Here is a 20,936-nt window from a genome sequence, read left to right on the forward strand (position 1 = left end):
TTAAATTTCATGCGTGGTTGCACATACACTTATGTAAATCTGAGGTTATCTTTTCATTTGGACTTTGTAAATTGATCTTGGAGATATGCAGATGAAAAGCACAAAAGAGTAGTAGAACCATATTTTGAAAGAGGCTGTAAAATGCATTTACAATATTTGCTCACACAACCTAAATTTATTTGTCAAAAAACAGTCCACCATTAAATTACATTGTGCATAGAAATGTTTGATGTGATTTGTAGAAATTTGCTTGAAAATATTGCAAGTTGATTTGTGGAAGCACCCTGAAAAATTAGCCCAAAGAGTGCCTGAAGAAATGTTTAACAGCCAGTTATCAGCACAGATAAAAAAATATTTTAAACTTGAATTTTTGTTCTATTCCTAAAACATCTGCTGTGTTCACTAGAATAAATGTAATAGAATTTAAGTGGTACTGGTTTCCATAGTTATGTCATAAAAGCAGTACTAGTTTAACTAGTGGGTCAGTCTGATAAGAACTAAAATTGAAGAATGCAGTAGATGGAAAATTGAATAAAGTGTGAGGTTGATTTGGCTGACTTGCTTTCTTCTGATTATTTCTGTAGAAAAAAATTGGAAGTAGGTAACAGATTGCTGGATCCATAAAGGATTACATTTTCCAAATGCTTTAACATTGCTTTTGCTAAACTGAGCCCAAGCATATACCCAGGTTGTGTTTAGTGAAATTATTTTTGGTAATTTAAGTCAAAGTTCATGAACAACTATTTTGTATTGCATGTTGGACTTGAGAGTCCGTTTCTGTACAGCTGTATCACAAAACCTCAAAGTTTTAAGGTCTATCAAACAAAAGGAGAAAAGATAATTAAGGCTTTTAGTTGACAAAAGAACCTCCTTAGTGAGTAATAGCTTTAAACAAACCGTGAACAGAATTGTGAAGTTTTTGGACTGTGGAAATGTGCATGTAAGGAAGCTGAGTTCAATAATATTAACTACTGCACCCAGGGAGGATCTCAAAGCAATTTATGAACAGTAATTAATTAAGCTTCACTACGCCTATATGGTAGACTCATTAATAGACTCATTTTACAGATGCGTAAATAAAGACTCAACTGAGTTAAGTGCTCAAAGTTGCCTACTGTGTGGGTCCTGGCTTTTAAAAACGAACCACTACTCCTTCCTCTCAGACGAGGCTACGGTTTAATTTGTGTTGCTTGTATTAGGTTTCTAGGTCTGGGCCATGTGATTGGGCGAGGGTGCTTACAAGTCTATATTAGTAGAGATGTTAATCTAGAAGGCACTGGTAAATTTGGAGTACAGCATAATGTTTGTAATCTCTAAATACCCAATTAGAGATCTGCATGGGTAGGTGACACTGTAGTCCCATGGCTAAAGATGTTGCTTAGTAGTTAGCCACCACAGCTTATTTCTGTAATTGTTCACTTCTGTGGAGTTAGCAAATATAACTCTGTTCTACTGATCAAATGGCAGCAAGGGGTAATAACTGTTACTGAATACTGTTAAAGTTTTGTTTTTACTGACTGCCTTTTTATTCCTTTGACCCCATTTTCAGTTAACTTTTATTTTTGTTCATAAGAAAAGCAGCAGGGGAAAGGGAGAAGTAGCCCCACTTTTTCTCTGACTCTGGGAATGAGGAGACAGCATATGCAGGGAGATTATAGACAAATGGCATTGCAGATTGTACAGAATCGGTGTTTGAGGAGTATTCTATCTGTGTATATGTAATTCCTGAATAAGGCAGCAGTGGATTATGCTCAAGAATATGTAGACTAGTTGTTCTGCAGAACCAGTAAAACGGGGGTTGGAGTGTAAATGGACTCTTGTGTCCAGCTCTTAATGATGAGCTCTTCACTTTCATGTCATGGTCATCCTGGCATTGACTTAATACGTGCTGACACAAACTTTGCAATGCATTATCAGCTTGTTCCCTTGCAATCATACTGATGATCTCTGCAGCTCCATTTGGCAGATGGCTTTCTAGTTCTTAGTGTGAGAGCCACTATAATAAAAATTGCCTAAACACTGAAGTGGCTTTACGTCTAAAAATGACTCAGCAATGGGATTGTGTATTAACATGCATCTCCAAAAGGTTCTCGGTTAACTGTGAAAACTTTCCTTAATGGCAAGCCCTCAAACTCAGCCTGAGATACAAAAAATCAAGCTGGATTCATTCCTTGCTACACATCACTAACAGAGTCTGCGGGCCAAATTGGTCTCTGACGTGTAGAACGTCAGCAGTTTTGCTGGAGCTGCACAAGTGTAACTGAGGATGACCTAATAAATGTAACATCCGTTCTTATAGCCATGACTCAGAAGGGATTCTTAATTCAGGGTACTGGCATGCACTCTCTAGCTCAAGAAACCCTGTTTGTGCAGCACCGAGTGTTTTCCTGTGTCTAGGTCCTTATTAACTAATTATGGAATAAATTGTTAAATAGACCTAGTAAACAAGGGAAATAGAATGCAGCTCTTGCTCTTCATGTGCTGGCTTTACATGACCACTGAGAATAAAAAACAATCCAAACTTATTTTGGCCATAAGTGATGATTGGACTCATGTAGCTTTGCATGGAGCAGTTCTGTTGAGTTAGAGGGTAGAATTTTTACGTTCTTTCTCTTAAGAGTAAAACTGCATTTTAAGCAACTTGGATTGGGAGTATAGAAAAAGGCAAAAGGTACAGTTAATAATTTGTCAGGATCAGATTAGACTTCCTAATGATAGCCTATTGGGCCACTGAGAACCCTTTTAAATGCCAAACTATTGAGATGATTTCTAAATGCAGCTTACTTTTCCAACACTACAATTGAGTTTTGCAAGACAGAACCAATATTTGTAGACCAATCAGTGTTTGAAGTTCTTCATTCAACGTGTTGGCAAATACAACGGACTTAAGATGAGGTACTGAGCCAGAATCATTCCTGTTAATTCACTTTATTGCAATGAAACAAAATGGAAACCTGGTTTAACACAACTGTGCTTCTGAAGAAAAGTTTGAAAGAAACATTAGTACAGCTTCTCTGTGGGGGGAAGGGCACAGGGAAGAGAGACAGCGAAGTGGAAGACTGATGATTGATCTAAGTAACTAGACAGAGGGACAAGGCACTAGTAGGGACAAGGCCCTTTAAATGCTAGAAAGGGCTGGGGTAGGCACTTGGAATGAAGGAAAAAAACCATGCAGAAGGAAAGATTCAGGTAGTTAGAAAAAGTTAGTAAATTAACTTTGTGCTTGAGGATTGTGACTGCAGCCTTTCCATAGGTCAGCATTCCTGTCAAGATGCATTATTGGTTTGCAGCCTGATTCTAGCTTGCCTTTAGTTCCCTTTAAAATGAATGAAACTTTAGGGCAATCAACACCTTGTAGGATTGTGCCCTTAAGTTTTTCCTTAGAATTGGTTTCTATGGAGATCCTAGAGCTTGAGCCTCACATTTGTCCTTCTCTGCTTAGGGACAGGACCTTATAACCAAATTTAGCCAAGTCTTTGACCTTTAGATTCTGTTGCTTCAAACCTTTCTTAATCCAGTGGGTTTCAAATCTTAAAACATTGGTTTCCTGTCTGAATCCCCAAATGACCTTCATTCAAATTTTAGCAGGAGTAAATTGTGACTACATTTTCTGCACCTTGTGTCAGTGAGAACCAAGACAATGGCTGTTGACCAGTATAGTAGTATTGCCACAGCGTGCACAAGAATATAGACAGAGCCTAGAGGAGTAGTCGAGTGGGTTTTTTTTTGTTTTGTTTGTTTATCCATGAATTTACCCAGCAGTAACAGTTTCCCTAATAAGACTGAAAATATAACTGACAGTTCAGCGGGTTATTTCGTCTCCAAACCCAATGCAGTCTTTGGCTATTTGGTTAAGATGGCCAAAAATGCCCACACCATATTGCTGGAGTTGGATTTAGGAGGCTCTGGACAGCAACAGAGAACCTGCAGATCCTCCTTGTTGTTAATGTATGGCCATTGGTTGGGTGAAAAGTCACTCTTGTCTCAGGGCATCTCCCATTGGTCACTTCAGATGCCACCTGAGGAGGTTTTCATAGGTCTCATCTCCATCTACTTGAAGAGGAATTCCCAACAGCACTGGGGCTTGAAAAGAGAATGTTCCTGTCATTTCACCTGTCAGATCTGGTGGTGTGCTCTAGGCTTGACTAGAAGCTAATATCGAGTTTATGGTAAATGGGATGTAGCACTTTAGCTCTCAGTTGGTGGTCTCTTGAGTGAGAAAGGAATTTCCCAGATGGTGGATTGGCATGGCAATTGGAAGTTGCTAATCTTCTTCAAAAAGTCTGGGAGGGGCTGTAACAAGGTTATGTTAATCAAGTTAGTCTTGACCTTCCATAGGTGTTCATGGCAGGAGTCATTGGCTAACAGGTGCCTTTTGTTGTTCCTAAACTCTCTCACAGGGTCAATTGAGTAGACTCTTTGGGATTGGAAAGGGCTTCACTTCTATATTTCTTACAGATTAAAGCACCCCTTTCCTTGATTGCTCTCACAAAGAAAGAGTGGTAGGCTGCAGGGGGCTTTTCTACTGAGCCAAATCTGAGAAGCAGCTGAGATGAGAGGTAAACTAAGGATTTGGGGAGGGGCTTAGAAGACTAACTTTTGCATATGCCACTGCATTGGGAAATGGGTGGTAGCTGTACTCCCAGGTCAAAGAAGGACTTGTTGGTTAAGGTGTGGCCTATGGTTAGACTATACTGACTGTCGATGTCTCATTCACCTAGAGCAGTGGTTCTCAACCCATGACGCAATCAGTACGTATGTGTGGCCCATGTGACCTCATCAGGGCCATAAAGATGGCATAAATATAGTGTGTATGTGGCCCACATAGCACACAGAGAGTTGCATATGGGCCCACAGTGGCAAATAGGTTAAGAACCACTGACCTAGAATGTCCATGCCAATAATGCTAATACTAGTGCCTGGTTAGGCCAATACTGGCCATTAGGAAGCGGACTCAAAATGACATCTAACTTCTGACAGGACCTGAACACAACACATTGTTTTTAAAATTTAATCTATTCTTTGGGTTCAGCAACTGTATAATACCTAGCATAATAGAGTCCCTGATTTGGGTGCTTACATGCCACCACGATACAATTCATTAATATACCTTTGATATTTTTAGTATTGATATAGATTGTATTGGTTCCTTTGATATTTTTAGTATTGATATAGATTGTATTGGTTCCAGTGCTGTTCAACATATTCATAATTGGTCTGGAAAAAGGGGTAAACAGTGAGGTGGCAAAATTTGCAGATGTTACAAAATTAGTCAAGGTAGTTAAGTCTAAAGCAGACTATGAAGAGTTATAAAGGGATCTCACAAATGTGGGTGAATGGGTAAGAAAATATCAGATGAAATTCAATGTTGTTAAATGCAAATTTAATGCACATTGGAAAACATAAAATCCCAACTATACATACAAAATGATGGAGTCTAAATTAGATGTTTATCACTCAAGAAAAATCTTGGCGTAATCATGGGTTGTTCTCTGAAAGAATCTGTTCAATGTGCTATGGCAGTCAAAAAAGCTAATGGAATGTTAGGAAAGGAATAGATGATAAGACAGATAATATCGCAATGCCACTGTGTAAATTCATGGTGTGCCCACACCTTGAATACTGCATGCAGATCTGGCCATCCCATCTCAAAAAATGATTCCTTAGAATTGGAAAAAGTACAGAGAAAGCAACAAAAATGATTAGAGGAATGGAACTGCTTCCATATGAGGTGAGATTACAAAGACTGGGACTACCCAGCTTGGAAAAGAGGCTAAGGGGGATGTGATAGATGTCTATAAAATCATGAATGGTGTGGAGAAATTGGATAAGGAAGTGTTATTCTTTCACATAACACAAGAACCATGGTTCACTCAATTAAATTAATAGGCAGCAAGTTTAAAACAAACGTAAGAAAGTACTACTTCACAGAACACACGGTCAATCTGTGGAACTCATTGGCAGAGGATGTTGTGAAGGTCAAAACTTTAATGGCACTGGAAAAAGAACTAGATAAGTTCATGAAGGATAGGTCCCTCAATGGTTATAAGTCATGATGATCAGGGATGCAGTCAGTGGTTTTGCTGGTATTTTTTTCAAATATATGTGGTCTGCAGATAATTTATGCTATGTAATAGATTATATATTTATGTGTATTTGGGCTTTAAACAGCCCTATATTAAGAATACAAAGTCTTTATAAACTCATCCAGCTAAGCAATCAAAATTCAACCAAGAATTCTGTTTTGTCTGTAAGTTTCCACTTACTCATTTAGAAAATGTTTAGCCTGCAAACTAAGCCACTTCCTCTGTCAGTTATTGTGCTTTTTCAACATAACTGGTGTTAAAGGAAGCAATTAACAGAAGGCAACACTAGTTCACAACATGAATTGATGATTGTTGGTATCTATAATGTTTTGGCTTTCATTTAATACAAGGCAACCAGTAGAGGAGGAATGCATATTTCAAGTGAAAGGTGAAAGCTAAATTAATCTTGGCTAGGGCTCTGTGTTTGTCATGCAGATAGTGGAAGTCACGGATTCTGTGACTTTCCGGGACCTCGGTGACTTCTGCGCGGGGAGGCAGAGAGACAGTATGGCTGACCCCAGGGCTGCCCAAGCAGCTGGCTCTGGGGCAAGCTGCTCAGGTGGCCCCAGGGACAGCCACACCGGCAGCTGCTGGAGCAGCTCTGCAGATGGCCACTCCAGCAGCCCCGCAGCCAGCCACGCTGACTGCTGCTGGAGTGGCCCAAGGGCCAGCTGCACTGGCCACTGCTTGGCCGGTTCCCGGGGGCTGGTGTGACTGCTGGCCCTGCCGCCCCATCAGCAGCCCTTTAGGGCGACTGCCCCCACCCCCGAAGTGGCCCCTCCAGATCCGCCCCAGCAGCAACCCCGTTAAGATTTAGTCATGGGTATTTATAGCATAAGTCTTGGACAGATGACGGGCCCCTGAATTTTTGTGTGTATTGCCCGTCACCTGTCCAAGACTTATGCTATAAATATCCATGACTAAATCATATCCTTAATCTTGGCCCATAGGGACACTGTGGGGGTGGGAAAAATCCTCAAATTTGATCAAGTGTGTGATTATTTTAAGTGTTATGATGTTTTTGTCATAATATAGTATTTTCTAAAAACTGGTTTGAAGTTTCTATAGAAAATCACTCCTAATAGGAACATAACTTTAGTAACCCATTATTTAAAAATTAAACCTTGGCTAGAGTGAGACCAGTTTCCTGCCCTGAAGAGTTTATAGGCATTTGTGCCCAGTATTAAAAATTGTTTTCAGGGGTCCATTTGGAAGTGCACAGCTTCTGTCGTCATGTGAGTTTCCTTCCACTTTTGGACTGGGTGGGTTTTAAGCATATAATTTGATTTTTTTTCTTATTTTTTTTAATCCGCTCTAGGCAGTGGAATACATTGTCAGCTCAGGGGCCTTCCATCAACATGATAGTAGTTACAGAAAGTTTTCATCTGGTTTACTATCAAGTTGTACTCCTAGTTCTTTCATCTACACCTTAACTCTGCTCCTGCTGTCTGCCTTCTATCTTCACTTCTCATGGCTTTATATGGTATACAGTGGATGTGATGGATGAACAACACATCCCATATCAGAGCAGGATCACGATCCTAGATATATATAATCAACTTTCTGGGGCACAGACAGCAAGCAAAGTTCTATAGGCTTTCGAATTGCTACATAATGGAGCTGACATGATAAATGGAACTGAATGTTGACAAACAAAAGAAATTTCCCTTTGATCAGAAGAAATAACAAAGGGAGAGAATGACAATTGAGACACAAGATTTATAAGGAAGGTGGAAGTGATTGAATGACAATTTCTAAGTATTTAGATAGAAGCAATTAATCTGAACAGTCAGTGATGTTTTTCACTTGATGTAATATGGTTTAATTTTCTTGTTTGACCCATACAATATGAAATTGTTTGTTCTTTATGTTGATATTTTAATACCCGAAAGGCACAGGGAAGTGGATGAGATTTATATCCGAGTAACAGTGAGTTATGAGGGTAACAAAAGGACCCTGATTCATGCAAATCCATGAAATGTGTGTGTGACTGAAGTGAATGAAGTCTTAAATTTCAAGTAAAAGTTATTTCAGGTTCAACATGTACAATTTGTATTCTGATGGAAACAGGGCAATCATAAGAGACATGACATGTCTTTAGCAGCAGCTATATAAAAGCCTAATAAAAGGAAGGCAGCTTGGGTGAAAGTGATCATGAAATAGTAGAGTTCATGATTCTAAGGAATGGTAGGAGGGAGAACAGCAAAATAAAGACAATAGATTTCAAGAAGGCAGACGTTAGCAAACTCAGGGAGTTGATAGGTAAGATCCCATTGGAAGCAGGTCTAAGGGGACAAACAATTGAAGACAATTGGCAGTTTTTCAAAGAGACATTATTAAGGGAACAAGAGCAAACTATCCCACTGCATAAGAGAAATGGGAAGTAGGGCAAGAGACCACCCTGGCTTAACCAGGAGATCTTCAATGATCTAAAAATGGAAAAAAAAAGTCCTACAAGAAGTGGAAAATAGACCAAATTACAAACTGTGAATATAAACAAATAACACAAGTATATAGGGACAAAATTAGAAAGGCCAAGGCAAAAAACACGATCAAAATAGCTGGAGATATAAAGGGTAACAAGAAAACATTCTACAAATACATTAGGAGCAAGAGGAAGACCAAGGACAGGGTAGGCCTGTTACTTAATGAGGGGAGGGAAACAATAACAGAAAATGTGGAAATGGCAGAGATGCTTCATGACTTTTGTTTCGGTTTTCACCAAGAAGGTTGGTGGTGATTGGACGTCTAACATGGTGAATGCTAGTGAAAATGAGGTAGGATCAGAGGCTAAACTAGAGAAAAAACAAGTTAAAAATTACTTAGACAAGTTAGATGTCTTCAGGTCACCAGGGCCTGATGAAATGTATCCTAGAATACTCAAGGAGCTGACTGAGGAGATATCTGAGCCATTAGCGATTATTTTCGAAAAGTCATGGAAGATGGGAGAGATTCCAGAAGACTGGACCATCTATATAAAGGGAAATAAGGACAACCTGGGGAATTACAGACCAGTCAGCTTAACTTCTGTACCTGGAGAGACAATGGAGCAAATAATTAAGCAATCAGTTTGCAAACATCTAGAAGATAATAAGGTGATAAGTAACAGTCAGCATGGATTTGTCAAGAACAAATCTTGTCAAACCAACCTGATAACTTTCTTTGACAGGGTAACAAGCCTTGTGGATAGGGGGAAGTGGTAGATGTGGTATACATTGACTTTGGTAAAGCTTTTGATACTGTCTTTCATGACCTTCTCATAAACAAATTAGGGAAATACAACCTAGATGGAGCTACTATAAGGTGGGTGCAAAACTGGTTGGAAAACCATTCCGAGAGAGTTATCAGTGGTTCAGCCTTGCTGGAAGGGCATAATGAGTGGGGTCCCGCAGGGATCAGTTCTGGGTCCGGTTCTGTTCAATATCTTCATCAATGATTTAGATAATGGTATAGAGAGTAAACTTATAAAGTTTGCAGATGATACCAAGCTGGGAGGGGTTGCAAGTGCTTTGGAGGATAGGATTATAATTCATAATGATCTGGACAAACTGGAGAAACGGTCTGAAGTAAATAGGATGAAATTTAATAAGGACAAATGCAAAGTATTCCATTTAGGAAGGAACACTCAGTTGCACACAGACAAAATGGGAAATGGATGCCTAGGAAGGAGCACTGCAGAAAGGGGTCATAGTGGACCACAAGCTAAACATGAGTCAACAGTGTAACACTATTGCAAAAAAAAAAGCGAACATCCCTTCTGGGATGTATTAGCAGGTGTGTTGTAAGCAAGACACGAGAAGTAACTCTTCCACTCTACTCTGTGCTGATTAGGCCTCAACTGGAGTATTGTCTCCAGTTCTGAGTGCCACATTTCAGGAAAGATGTGGACAAATTAGAGGAAGTCCAGAGAAGAGCAACAAAAATGATTAAAGGTCTAGAAAATATGACCTATGAAGGAAGATTGAAAAAATTCGGTTTGTTTTTTCTGGAAAAGAGAAGACTGAGAGGAGACACAAGAGTTTTCAAGTAAGTAAAAGGTTGTTACGAGGAGGAGGGAGGATAGGACAAGCAGCAATGGGCTTAAATTGCAGCAAGTGAGGTTTAGGTTGGATATTGGGAAAAACTTCCTAACTGTCGGGGTGGTTAAGCATTAGAAAAAAATTGCCTAGAGAGATTGTGGAATCTCCATCACTGGAGATTTTTAAGAGCAGGTTAGACAAACACTTGCCAGGGATGGTTTAGATAATACTTTTGATCCTGCCATGAGTGCAGGGGACTGGACTAGATGACCTCTCGAGGTCCCTTCCAGTCCTGATTCTAATTGCTTTCTAGTTTTATGTTTAATTACAGACATGCAGAAAATCCATGTGAGAGACAATAGTTCTCCTTGAAAGACAAATTGCCTCATCACCACCATAAAATGGTTACAGTAAAGTAAAACATAAGACAAAATGACATGCATTGTCACCTCAGTTCACATTGAATTATGTTGCTTTGCTCAGAAACTCCTCACGAAAGCTTGCATGGTGGCGGTAGTGGGACTCTAACAGTCGTAACAAATTTTTGAGTAGCTCTTAGTTTTGGAGTTGTTACTAAGCTGTGACAGCTTGGTATAGTCACTTAAGTTGTATTGCTTGTGTAAGGTGTGCATGATCCAGGTGAAAGCCTTGCACAGATAGATTTTTATCCTCCTGTACTATTTTTTTTTTCTTGGCATGATATAATTAGTGTGTTTACAGAATGGCTAGTGAAAATGGCTTATAACATTTTGGGGGGCGGTGGTGGGAAGTTATGTGCAACACTTACAGGTAGTAAGGTCCAGTGGTCAGGTGGCACCTGTTCCATGGTGTGTCCCTTTAACCCCTGGGACTTTTTAGGGTGGGTGAAGACCTAGAAGAAGGGAGAGCTAGGAGTTGGGAGAAGGAAGATGGCTCTGGGGAGCAATGAAAACTGAGTGAAAACCCAGCCTATTTCTTTAGGGCCTGGGGCCAGGGGCCTTGTAGGGCTGATGAGGCAAGGCTGCCCCCTCTCCCAGCCAACTGGAAAAAGCACTGGGAAGAAGGCGAGATATATTCTGTGCCTTCCATCAGGAAGGAGGGAGAAGGGCAGGGGAAAGGATTATCTGTGGACCTCTCTCAGCCTCGGAAAGTGAGGGAAAGAACTACATGGAGAGCTGCAGGAAGGGTTCCTGAGGGAAGCTGCTGGAACTACTGAGAGCCCAGAAGGAGGTCGGTAAAAGCCCTGAACCTGACGGGAGAGACTACAGGCCAGGGAGACTTTATATCAAGTTCATTTGGATTTAATAGAGTACAACCCCAACAGGAGAATTGTATCTTTACCTTTGCAGTGTATGGAGTTCTTAAGGGGCCCTGAGAGAAGGAAACTCTGGCAGGACGTTGCAGTTGGCCAGGAGGGGGTGCTACCGGACAAGTACACCCTTTTATAGTATGATGAACTCTGTCTACTTAAAGCTTAGAAGTATAACGAACACACGTTTTGCTTATACAATATTGTATCACTTCAAACGTTAAATAACATAGTATTAAATACACAGTACTATAAATCATTCTAAGAGAAAGTAGTCGGTCTTAAGCCATTTGGGGAAGGAAATTCAGTTTCATTTTTAGGCTGGCAATATAGGGGAATACCATCTACAAATCAATGACACTAGATAAATCAAAAGTCAGTAAAAATGCCTTTAACTTTAAGAGTAAGTTAATGTGGCAAGTCACAGATCTTGAAAGAATACGGGTAGGACTATGGGATAAGCTTTTAGGGAGAGAAGTGTTTCAGGTGATGGAAGGGGACACTGAGGGGAATGGAAAGTTTTCAAAGAGTAATTATTCGGTGCACCATACTGAAAGCAACACATTAGCACTATCCCAGGGGTTATCACACTTCATTGCACTGCAACCCCCTTCTGACAACAAAAATTACTACAAGACCCCGGGCGGGCAGGGGGGGAGTGGAGACTAAAGCCTGAGTCCCATTGGCCTGGGCAGGGGGGCTGAAGTCCTAGCCCAAGGGCTTCAGTCCCAGGTGGGGGGACCTGCAACCTGAGCCCTGCCACCCAGGGCTGGAACCCTCAGGCTTCAGGTTCATCCCCAAGTGGTGGGCTTGGGCTTTGGCCCTGGGCCAAAGCAAGTCTAATGCCAGCCCTGGCAACCCCATTAAAACAGGGTTATGACCCACTTTGGGGTCCTGACCCACAGTTTGAGGACTGCTGCACTAGGCGGTGAAGACATGAGCAAGGAAGTCAAGAAAATATTAGAACAGAAGGCCAAATGAAAGGAAGAATTTGGACTACAGGAAATAAGAACTTTAAAAGAATAAAATGGACTTTCTTTTTCAAAGGAATATGATAGACTGTATTCTGCTGTGAGCTACACCATTGAAACTTGATAACCTTATCAGAGGCAAAGTTGATCTCAGCAATATATATTAAAGATGCAGCTTATTTACTTGAACTGATGATTCCGTAACAGTAGGCCACAGGTGCCTTTCTGCTGCATGAGTGCAAAGGGGAGCAAAATGGGACAGAAAGGCAGTTACCTGTGCTGAAGAAAAGCGGTGCCTCTGGACCATGCTCATTTCAACCAAAGACATTGCAAATTTGTGGGTTTGATGCACTCTGTGGGTTTTTTGGGGGAGAGGGAGGAGGAGAATAGGGATGTTCTGGGAGGAGAAGAGAATGGAACTAAAAAAAATGACCACTGAGTAATGTGTACTTCAGTGTAGATCAGAGAGACTGCAATAGATATCTGCATTGAAGTTACTTTTGATACAACAAAGATTTCAGCCCTATAAACATTTAACATAGGATCTCTGTGGGATGTTTATTAATTAGCCGCATTCTCGGTATGTAGCATGTGCCTCTATTGTCCAGCCCCAGGAGTCTGCATACACAAAAAGCCAAACACTTACCCTGCCAGCCCACATCCTGTAGGCCTCAAAGATAATGAACAACTGTTTGAAAAAGCCTATTACAATGTTCTTGAAACCTGTTCCACTTCTCATCTTCTTTTCTGTGCTTTGAAACCACATTTGAATTACTTGCTTTTGGTTAGCAAGATTGTTAGTATCTAGTATTTTTGTGGCAATTCGAATGTCCTAAAAACAGTACAACTAGACTTTTTCTGCTTTCTCTGTATTAACAATGATTTTGCTTTAAGATTAAACTCTTTACCTTAGGAACATTTTTAGTTGGCAGAGTTAATAAAATCAAAGTCTGCGGGCAGTTTTTTCCATTATTGGACATGAACTTCTATTGTGCATATATAAGTGTTCAATGTGTGCATATATTTAGAGTGAATGTTTGGATCATAGTAGGAACCCTAATGCATGTGCGAAGTAAACTCTGGATAAAATCCTGACCTAAACCTCTCAATACATTGCATGTTTTGCTTTGACAGCTACATGTAAGGGAAAAATACAAGCCCTGATTCAGGAAACACTAAAGCACGTAATTAAAGTTAAGCATGTTCTTAAATGCTTGGCTGAATTTGGGCAGTAACCACCAAAGTATTACTCACAACATTATCTTTAAATTCCTATTGATGATGATCTTTTGAAAATATATGCACAATCCTCTTTTGACTACTAGCAATGCATGGCTTCTTTTTGCCTTTTTTTCAGGTAGTGTTTACATTAGATAAGAAAAGAAGAAACTTGTTTGCTGAAATCATAGCCCATCATAAAATTTATAGTTTGTTGTGTTCTCCCTAATCTGTTCATCGTGGAGTCAAAACCTTAACATCACACACAGCTTATTTTTCTATTTAATTTGAAAGTATGATTTGCTCTATTTGAATCATTGAATACTTTGTCCTTTAACTTTGCAGCCATATACAACTTTAAAGGTGCAGGAGAATCTCAGTTACCCCTGCAGATTGGTGATGTGGTCCATATATTGGAGTCCTGTGAAGGTAAGTCACTTGCATTCAAAATATAGAAATTGCCTTGCATCTGGATCTACCTGTTCTACCAAGAAGCACATAACGTACTACAACTATAAAAACACAGTTTAATATTGTAAGAGTTTCAAAACAGGATAGGCCATGCTGCACTTGGTTAGTCTAAATTTGCCTTCTTTGAGTCAGAGTATATTCATCCTTGGACATCTGTTGTCAGAAATGTTAAAGTGCATGTGGTTTCCATGCAAAACATTAAGGATGAAGGAATCCAGGTGGATAAAGAGTTGAGGTTGTTGTCAGCCCCTCTTATGTGCACTATGCTTATCTGATGGAAGAATTAAGTCTTGAAGATAATACATGGGTTGTATGTGTTTGAGGTTAGTCTTACTAGGTAAATATATGCAATATTTAAGATGCTGAATGTTTTAAAACTCTCACTTAACACAAAGAATTTCTTTAATATGTAATATTTCACTCTTCTTGTATGTCAGAGCTGCCTCACAAGAAACACTGTAGCAATCAATACATCTCACTCCATTTACCTCAAGTGCCAAACACTGATTATTAGCATGTGTTAAATAATGCTGGCCAAAATCTAAAACTAATGGCACATCATTAACATTGAATATGCTGCTCCAAATTATTGGTGATTGTGGAGCCTACCTGATAAAGGGGTGGAAGTAAGACAGAACTAAGATGGGAAAATGCAAAAAGGGAATAAAATAAGACTGGAACTTGCAGCAAACTTGTGATAAATGCATTGCTTATGCTAGAGCTGTATAAGGTTCTTGTTCAGGCTATGCTGGAGTCAAACCAAATATTTTTGTTTTGACCCACACATTCACAGCCTTCCTGAGTTCTGCTCCATGAAACTGTCAAAGCCATTTAAATGTCCTATTTTCACTATGCAAAACTGAGAGTTACTTGGTTTGGCCCTGAAGCTAAGCAAATCCACCTCACTTTAGCTTAAAGCTAAGTTCAGACTTGCCTGAAAGGTGTATTTATCTTATGTGATACAGGAGGGCCAGGGAGCAGTGGGAGAGTGCTAGATATATAAGCTCAAGGCTAATTAAGGCATGGTTCCCTGTAAACTAGGGAAGGTGGCTGCAGGGTAATTGGAGCACCTGCAGTCAATTAAGGCCCTGTTAGGAACCTAATAAAACCCCCTGCATCAGGCAGGCAGACAGGAGGAGGAGGAAGGATTGGAGCTTGGAGGTGTGCTGAGAGATTTGGAAGACCTGAGAATTGGAGAAAGGGAGACCTTTCCCAGCAGGCCAGGGAGACTCCCCTCCCCCCAGTATCTGAGGACTGAGGGTAACCCCACCTAAGGGGGATGAGGGTAAGAAACCCACAGGGGTTGAGAGGGGCTGGGACTCAGAGCGAGGAGCAAACCCAGATCCCGTCTACGACCTTCCCGGGCTAGTAGTGGGGGATAAAGAGCAGGGGTAAAGGGTGGCATCTTAGCTCCCTGCGAAGAAAAGCGCAGGAAACACCAGACAAAAATCGGCCATCTTGCCACACTTAGTAAAACATTTTGATGAATGTGGTCTGAGTGGATTTTTTTGGTGACGATCCCAAAGACTGCAAGGTTGTTTTAAGATGAATATTTCACGACTGTACCCTATTAGATATTTAAAAACTTTTAATGCCTTTGGCTTCTATTGGGTAAAGTAAGTGTTAACTCTAAAACATTTCTTGATACTTTAGACTGGATATGCTCTGTCCTAGAGTCCACTGAGAGAAGGGGCTCTATCGGCTTACTTTGTGCCACTTAGGCTACATCTACACTGAACGCTTCTTTCAGTGGCATGTTGAGTATGCACTCAGGGTAGCTCCACTAGTACTGGTTTAAAGTAGCAGGGTAGATGGTGAGGCATGACTTAAGCAAGTAGAGTTGAGAGATGCTACAAGGGTGTGGGTATGTAACTGAGTCAATACCCCACACAGCTCTCTGCTTTCCCAAGCTGCGACTTCCATCTACACTGCTATTTTTAGCTGTGCAATGTCCTGGGACTGGAGCCCTTCCCTGCCCGCCATGAGGGTGGAGGGGAGGAGTTTAGCTGTACGAGTGGAGAAGATCAGGTGGTAGTCTGTAAGAAGTCTCCTGAAACTCTCAGAAGAGGAGTGAGTGGCCATTTGCTGTGGTTTTCCTTTTGAGTGTATGCATACATTCCATTGCAGGTGTGTGTGTGCCCAATGCACTTGAGTTGAAGACTTTTGTGGTAATACCACTAGGTGGCATATGTACCCCAGCTCTCCTTGTCTGCCATCTCCTCTCAGTGAAAGTTGGAGTTCTCTGTGGCTGTTTGCTTTGGTTAGCCAGCGTATTCTGAAAATCTTTGCATGTATAGAACAAAAATGCAGAGGGACTTCTGTCTAGAAGTTCACCTGATGAAAGAGGAATGTGTCCTTCATTGAAACCAGATCCCAAACATGAGGTGACGAATTCTAAATCCATGAGGAATGTTCCTCCAGCCACCAGCAACTCAAAGCACAAGTCAGGTGAAAAACAATGCTTTTCATCTTCACCACTGGCCGCCTTGAAAGCTTTCTGATGCTGACAAGTGCTCAAAATTTCAGTCTTCACAGAAGAAGCCTTCCAGTAAGTCCTCTAATACTGGTTTGAGGTATCATAAACATAAGTACTCACCAGCTCTGTCAGAGAATGCACCATGGACTCTGGCTCCTTCAGGCCCATCAAGTCTGGTGCCTTTAGTTAGTCAGTCTGTAAACCTGAAGTCCAACCCAGTGACGACGGTGCTTTCCTGTCCACAACCACTGGATCACATGGCCTCATGCACATATGTGACTCAGCATACCAGGCTTCACCTTCACCATTAACAGGCTTGGTTCCATTTTGTTTTTTCATTTGACCAGGCATCCTTTGGTCATTTGTGTACCTGAACGAGAATTTCAGTCTCTGAACTGGTGGCTGGACACTAGTAATATGTGCAAAGGGGTCCCATTTCTATCTCCAGAACCAACTAGAACTCTGGTTACAGATGTATCTACCAAAGGCTGGGGTTCTGCCTCAGGTGACTTTATGCACAGGCTCTGGTCACCCAGGAGGTCTCTCTGCATATAGACATGTGATGTTCTATGCTATCTGTTGGGCTTGTGAAACATTCATGTCCTTCATCAGGAACTATTTGGTGCAAGTCCTTACAGACAACACCACTGCCATGTTTTATCTCCGCAGCTGTGCGGGAGGGTGTGGATATGTGCAAGAATGACTCCTCTATATCAGGAGGCTGTCCACTTTAGGAACCTCTGCATAAGAACCAAAGTTTCCTTGAGATAGTTCCATCTTCTGGGAGTGAGGAGTGCCACTGCAGATTCCCTTGGCTGGGATTTTGTGGACCACCACAAGCAGTCAATCAGAAAGGACATCCTCCTCCAGATCTTCCGTCAGCGAGGATACCTGAATTTGTTGTTCAAGTTGGTAGTGAACAAGTCTATTTTCAAGAACTTTTGCTCCAGCCTGAGTTGCAGTCTGTGTTCCTTAACCAATGTCTTTCTTCTCACATTGACCAATCATCTGCTATATGCATTTCCTCCAGTCCCTCTCATCCTAAGGGTACTCAGGAAGCTGAAAACAGACAAAGCAACATTAATTTTAGTGGCACCGGTCTGGCCAAGATAGTACTGGTTCACAGGCCTACACTAGCTTTCAATCAGGCCAGCTAACTTCACTTGGAGTCAGAGATCTGCTATCTCAGAACCAGGGCTGGTCTCCACACTGCAACCTCCAATCTCTCCATCTCACTGCATGGATAAGCTCTGGTTAAATGCTTGTGAAAAACTGCTCTAGAGATGTCCAAGATGTCTCTGTGAGCAAGAGGAAGGATTCTGCGAGAGCCATATCCACTATTAAATGGAAGTGTGTGTCCATCTGGACAATCTCAGCATTTATCACTCCCTGTGACAGGACACTAGTCATTTTCTGGGTTACTTATTGCATTTGAAGGCATCTGGCCTTTCGGCTCTGAGAGTTCACCTGGCTTCCATATCTGCAGTCCATCCGCCATTTAGAGGGGTTTTCTGTTCTCTCTCACCCTCTGGTATCTAGATTTCTGAAAAAAACAGTCCATGTCTATTGTCCAGTATCTGATCAGCTACCATCATGGGATCTTAATCTAGTCTTTAAAGGCAAATGGAGGGCCCTCTTTGAACCCCTAGTGACATCACCATTGTATCTCTGGAGGCAATAACTTCTGCAAGAAGAGTGTATCAGCTACGAGTTCTGCTAACTGACAGTTCTTAAATTTTCCCCCCTATGAATGAGGACAAGGTTCTTTTCAGATGACACCCCAAGTTAATTGAAAATGGGGTGTCATCTTTTCATCAGAACCAATCTATTCATCATCCAGTGTTTTTCCCCAAAACCTCATGCTTCCAAATGAAGAAAAGACTTCACACCTTGGATGTTCACAGAACTTTGCTGTTGCATCTTGATCGCATGGTGGTTTAGTGTGTATCCCAGGCTCTTTATAGCCCATGCAGAGAGAGTCGAAGGACCAATTATAGAATCATAGAATATCAGGATTGGAAGGGACCTCAGGAGGTGATCTAGTCCAACCCTTGCTCAAAGCAGGACCAGTCCGCAACTAAATCATCCCAGCCAGGGCTTTGTCAAGCCTGACCTTAAAAACCTCAAAGGAAGAAGATTCCACCACCTCCCTAGGTAATGCATTCCAGTGCTTCACCACCCTCCTAGTGGAAAAAGTTTCTCCTAATATCCAACCTAAACCTCTCCCACTGCAACTTGAGACCATTACTACTTCTTCTGTTATCTGGTACCACTGAGAACAGTTTAGATCCATCCTCTTTGGAACCCCCTTTCAGGAAGTTGAAAGCAGCTATCAAACCCCCCGCCCCCCATTCTTCTCTTCCGCAGACTAAACAATCCCAGTTCCCACAGCCTCTCCTCATAAGTCATGTGCTCCAGCCCCCTAATCATTTTTGTTGCTCTCCGCTGGATGCTTTCCAATTTTTTCACATCCTTCTTGTAGTGTGGAGCCCAAAACTAGACACAGTACTCCAGATGAGGCCTCACCAATGTCGAATAGAGGGGAACGATTACGTCCCTCGATCTGCGGGCAATTCCCCTATGTATACAGCCCAAAATGCTGTTCGCCTTCTTGGCAATAAGGGCACACTGTTGACTCTTATCCAGTTTCTCGTCCACTGTAACCCCAGGTCCTTTTCTGCAGAACTGCTGCCTAGCTGCGCAGTGCATGGGATTCTTCTGTCCTAAGTGCAGGACTCTGCACTTGTCCTTGCTGAACCTCCTCAGGTTTCTTTTGGCCCAATCCTCTAATTTGTCTAGGTCCCTCTGTATCCTATCCCTATCCTCCAGCATATCTACCACTCCTCCCAGTTTAGTGTCATCTGCAAACTTGCTGAGGGTGCAGTCCACGCCATCTTCCAGATCACTAATGAATATATTGAACAAAATATCGGCCCCAGGACCGACCCTTGGGGCACTCCGCTTGATACCGGCTGCCAACTAGACATGGAGCCATTGATCACTACCCGTTGAGTCCGACGATCCAGCCAGCTTTCTATCCACCTTATAGTCCATTCATCCAGCCCATACTACTTCAACTTACTGGCAAGAATACTTTGGGAGACCATGTCAAAAGCTTTGCTAAAGTCAAGGAATAACATGTCCACTGCTTTCCCCTCATCCACAGAACCAGTTATCTCATCATAGAAGGCAATTAGATTAGTCAGGCACGACTAGCCCTTGGTGAATCCATGCTGACTGTTCCTGATCATTTTCCTCTCCTCTAAGTGCTTCAGAATTGATTCCTTGAGGACCTGCTCCATGATTTTTCCAGGGACTGAGGCGAGGCTGACTGGCCTGTAGTTCCCCAGATCTTCCTCCTCCCCTTTCGTAAAGATGGGCACTATCGCTACTCAGTATTAGCTCAGCATATCTCACTGGATCTCTGACAGTATCAAATTTTATTATAATCTTGCAAAAATCTCTCCACCACCAAAAAAACCCAACTCTCACCCCCAGAGCTCAGTCCCACTTCCTCTGTGTTGAGAAATGTTCTGATAACAGATATCTGTAAAGCAGCAATATGGTCATTTGTACATAACCATAGGCTTCTCGAACAGCCGAGCTTCGGCAAGTCAGCATTGCAGTCTCGGTTCAGATAATTAAAAATCCTACGATCTGTAATGGAACTGTTACAGAGTCACCAGCCGCAGAATGTATATGTGCACAATCACTTGAAGGAGAGAAATGGGTTACTTACTTACAGTAACTGTTCTCAGATATGTTGTGTACTCATACATTCCACAACCCTCCCACCTGCCCCAGTACTTTTGGATAATAACTTCACTGGAGGAAGATGAAACTGAAGTGGGGGACGTGCCCATTTAATGGCTTAAACTCAGTGTATGAGAAGAGTAAGGGTGCACACAGTCACCTAATGATACTGCTGGCAAGAATCTGACTTAAGTGCTTTGGGGGCACGCAACTGCAGTGAAATTATACATGTGCACAGCACACCATTAAGAACAACAGTTACTGTAGGTGTTTTTTCTCCCCTCATTTTTTTTATCATGCAGCTGGTAAGAGACCGGCTCCCACCCAAAACCACAGCTGTGATGGTTACACTTGCATACAGACCGTTAAGGAAGAGAAGTATTCGGCATTTTATAGTGCAAAGATTTAATAAACAAAACTGCTCCAGAGCATGAATTACAACATGGCTTGTGCAAAAGTGAACTCTTTATGGTTCTAGGACTCAGAATTCCCAGTCTATCCTAATTATAGCAGGTAACATTGGGCCTAGTTCTGCTCTCGTTGAAACTAGTGGAAGCTGTAAATACACAAGGTCCACAGGACCAAGCTACTAATGCATCCATAGTGACAGGTTTCTGCCCCTTTTCCTAAAGCTGGCCTTAAATAGGAACTAGA

General features: G+C 41.7%; 1 protein-coding gene across 1 annotated transcript in view; it reads left to right on the plus strand.

The window, feature by feature from the left end:
* The window catches only part of DOCK2 (dedicator of cytokinesis 2), a 501,344-nt gene that overhangs the window by 13,826 nt on the left and 466,582 nt on the right, over window positions 1–20,936 (plus strand). The window contains exon 2 of the mRNA XM_073355961.2: window positions 13,928–14,011. Coding sequence (XP_073212062.1) covers window positions 13,928–14,011 — 84 coding nt within the window. The remainder of the gene's footprint in view (window positions 1–13,927; window positions 14,012–20,936) is intronic.

The sequence above is a fragment of the Lepidochelys kempii genome, chromosome 8 (genome assembly GCF_965140285.1).
Source record: "Lepidochelys kempii isolate rLepKem1 chromosome 8, rLepKem1.hap1, whole genome shotgun sequence".
In the NCBI taxonomy this organism is placed as follows: Eukaryota; Metazoa; Chordata; order Testudines; family Cheloniidae; genus Lepidochelys; species Lepidochelys kempii.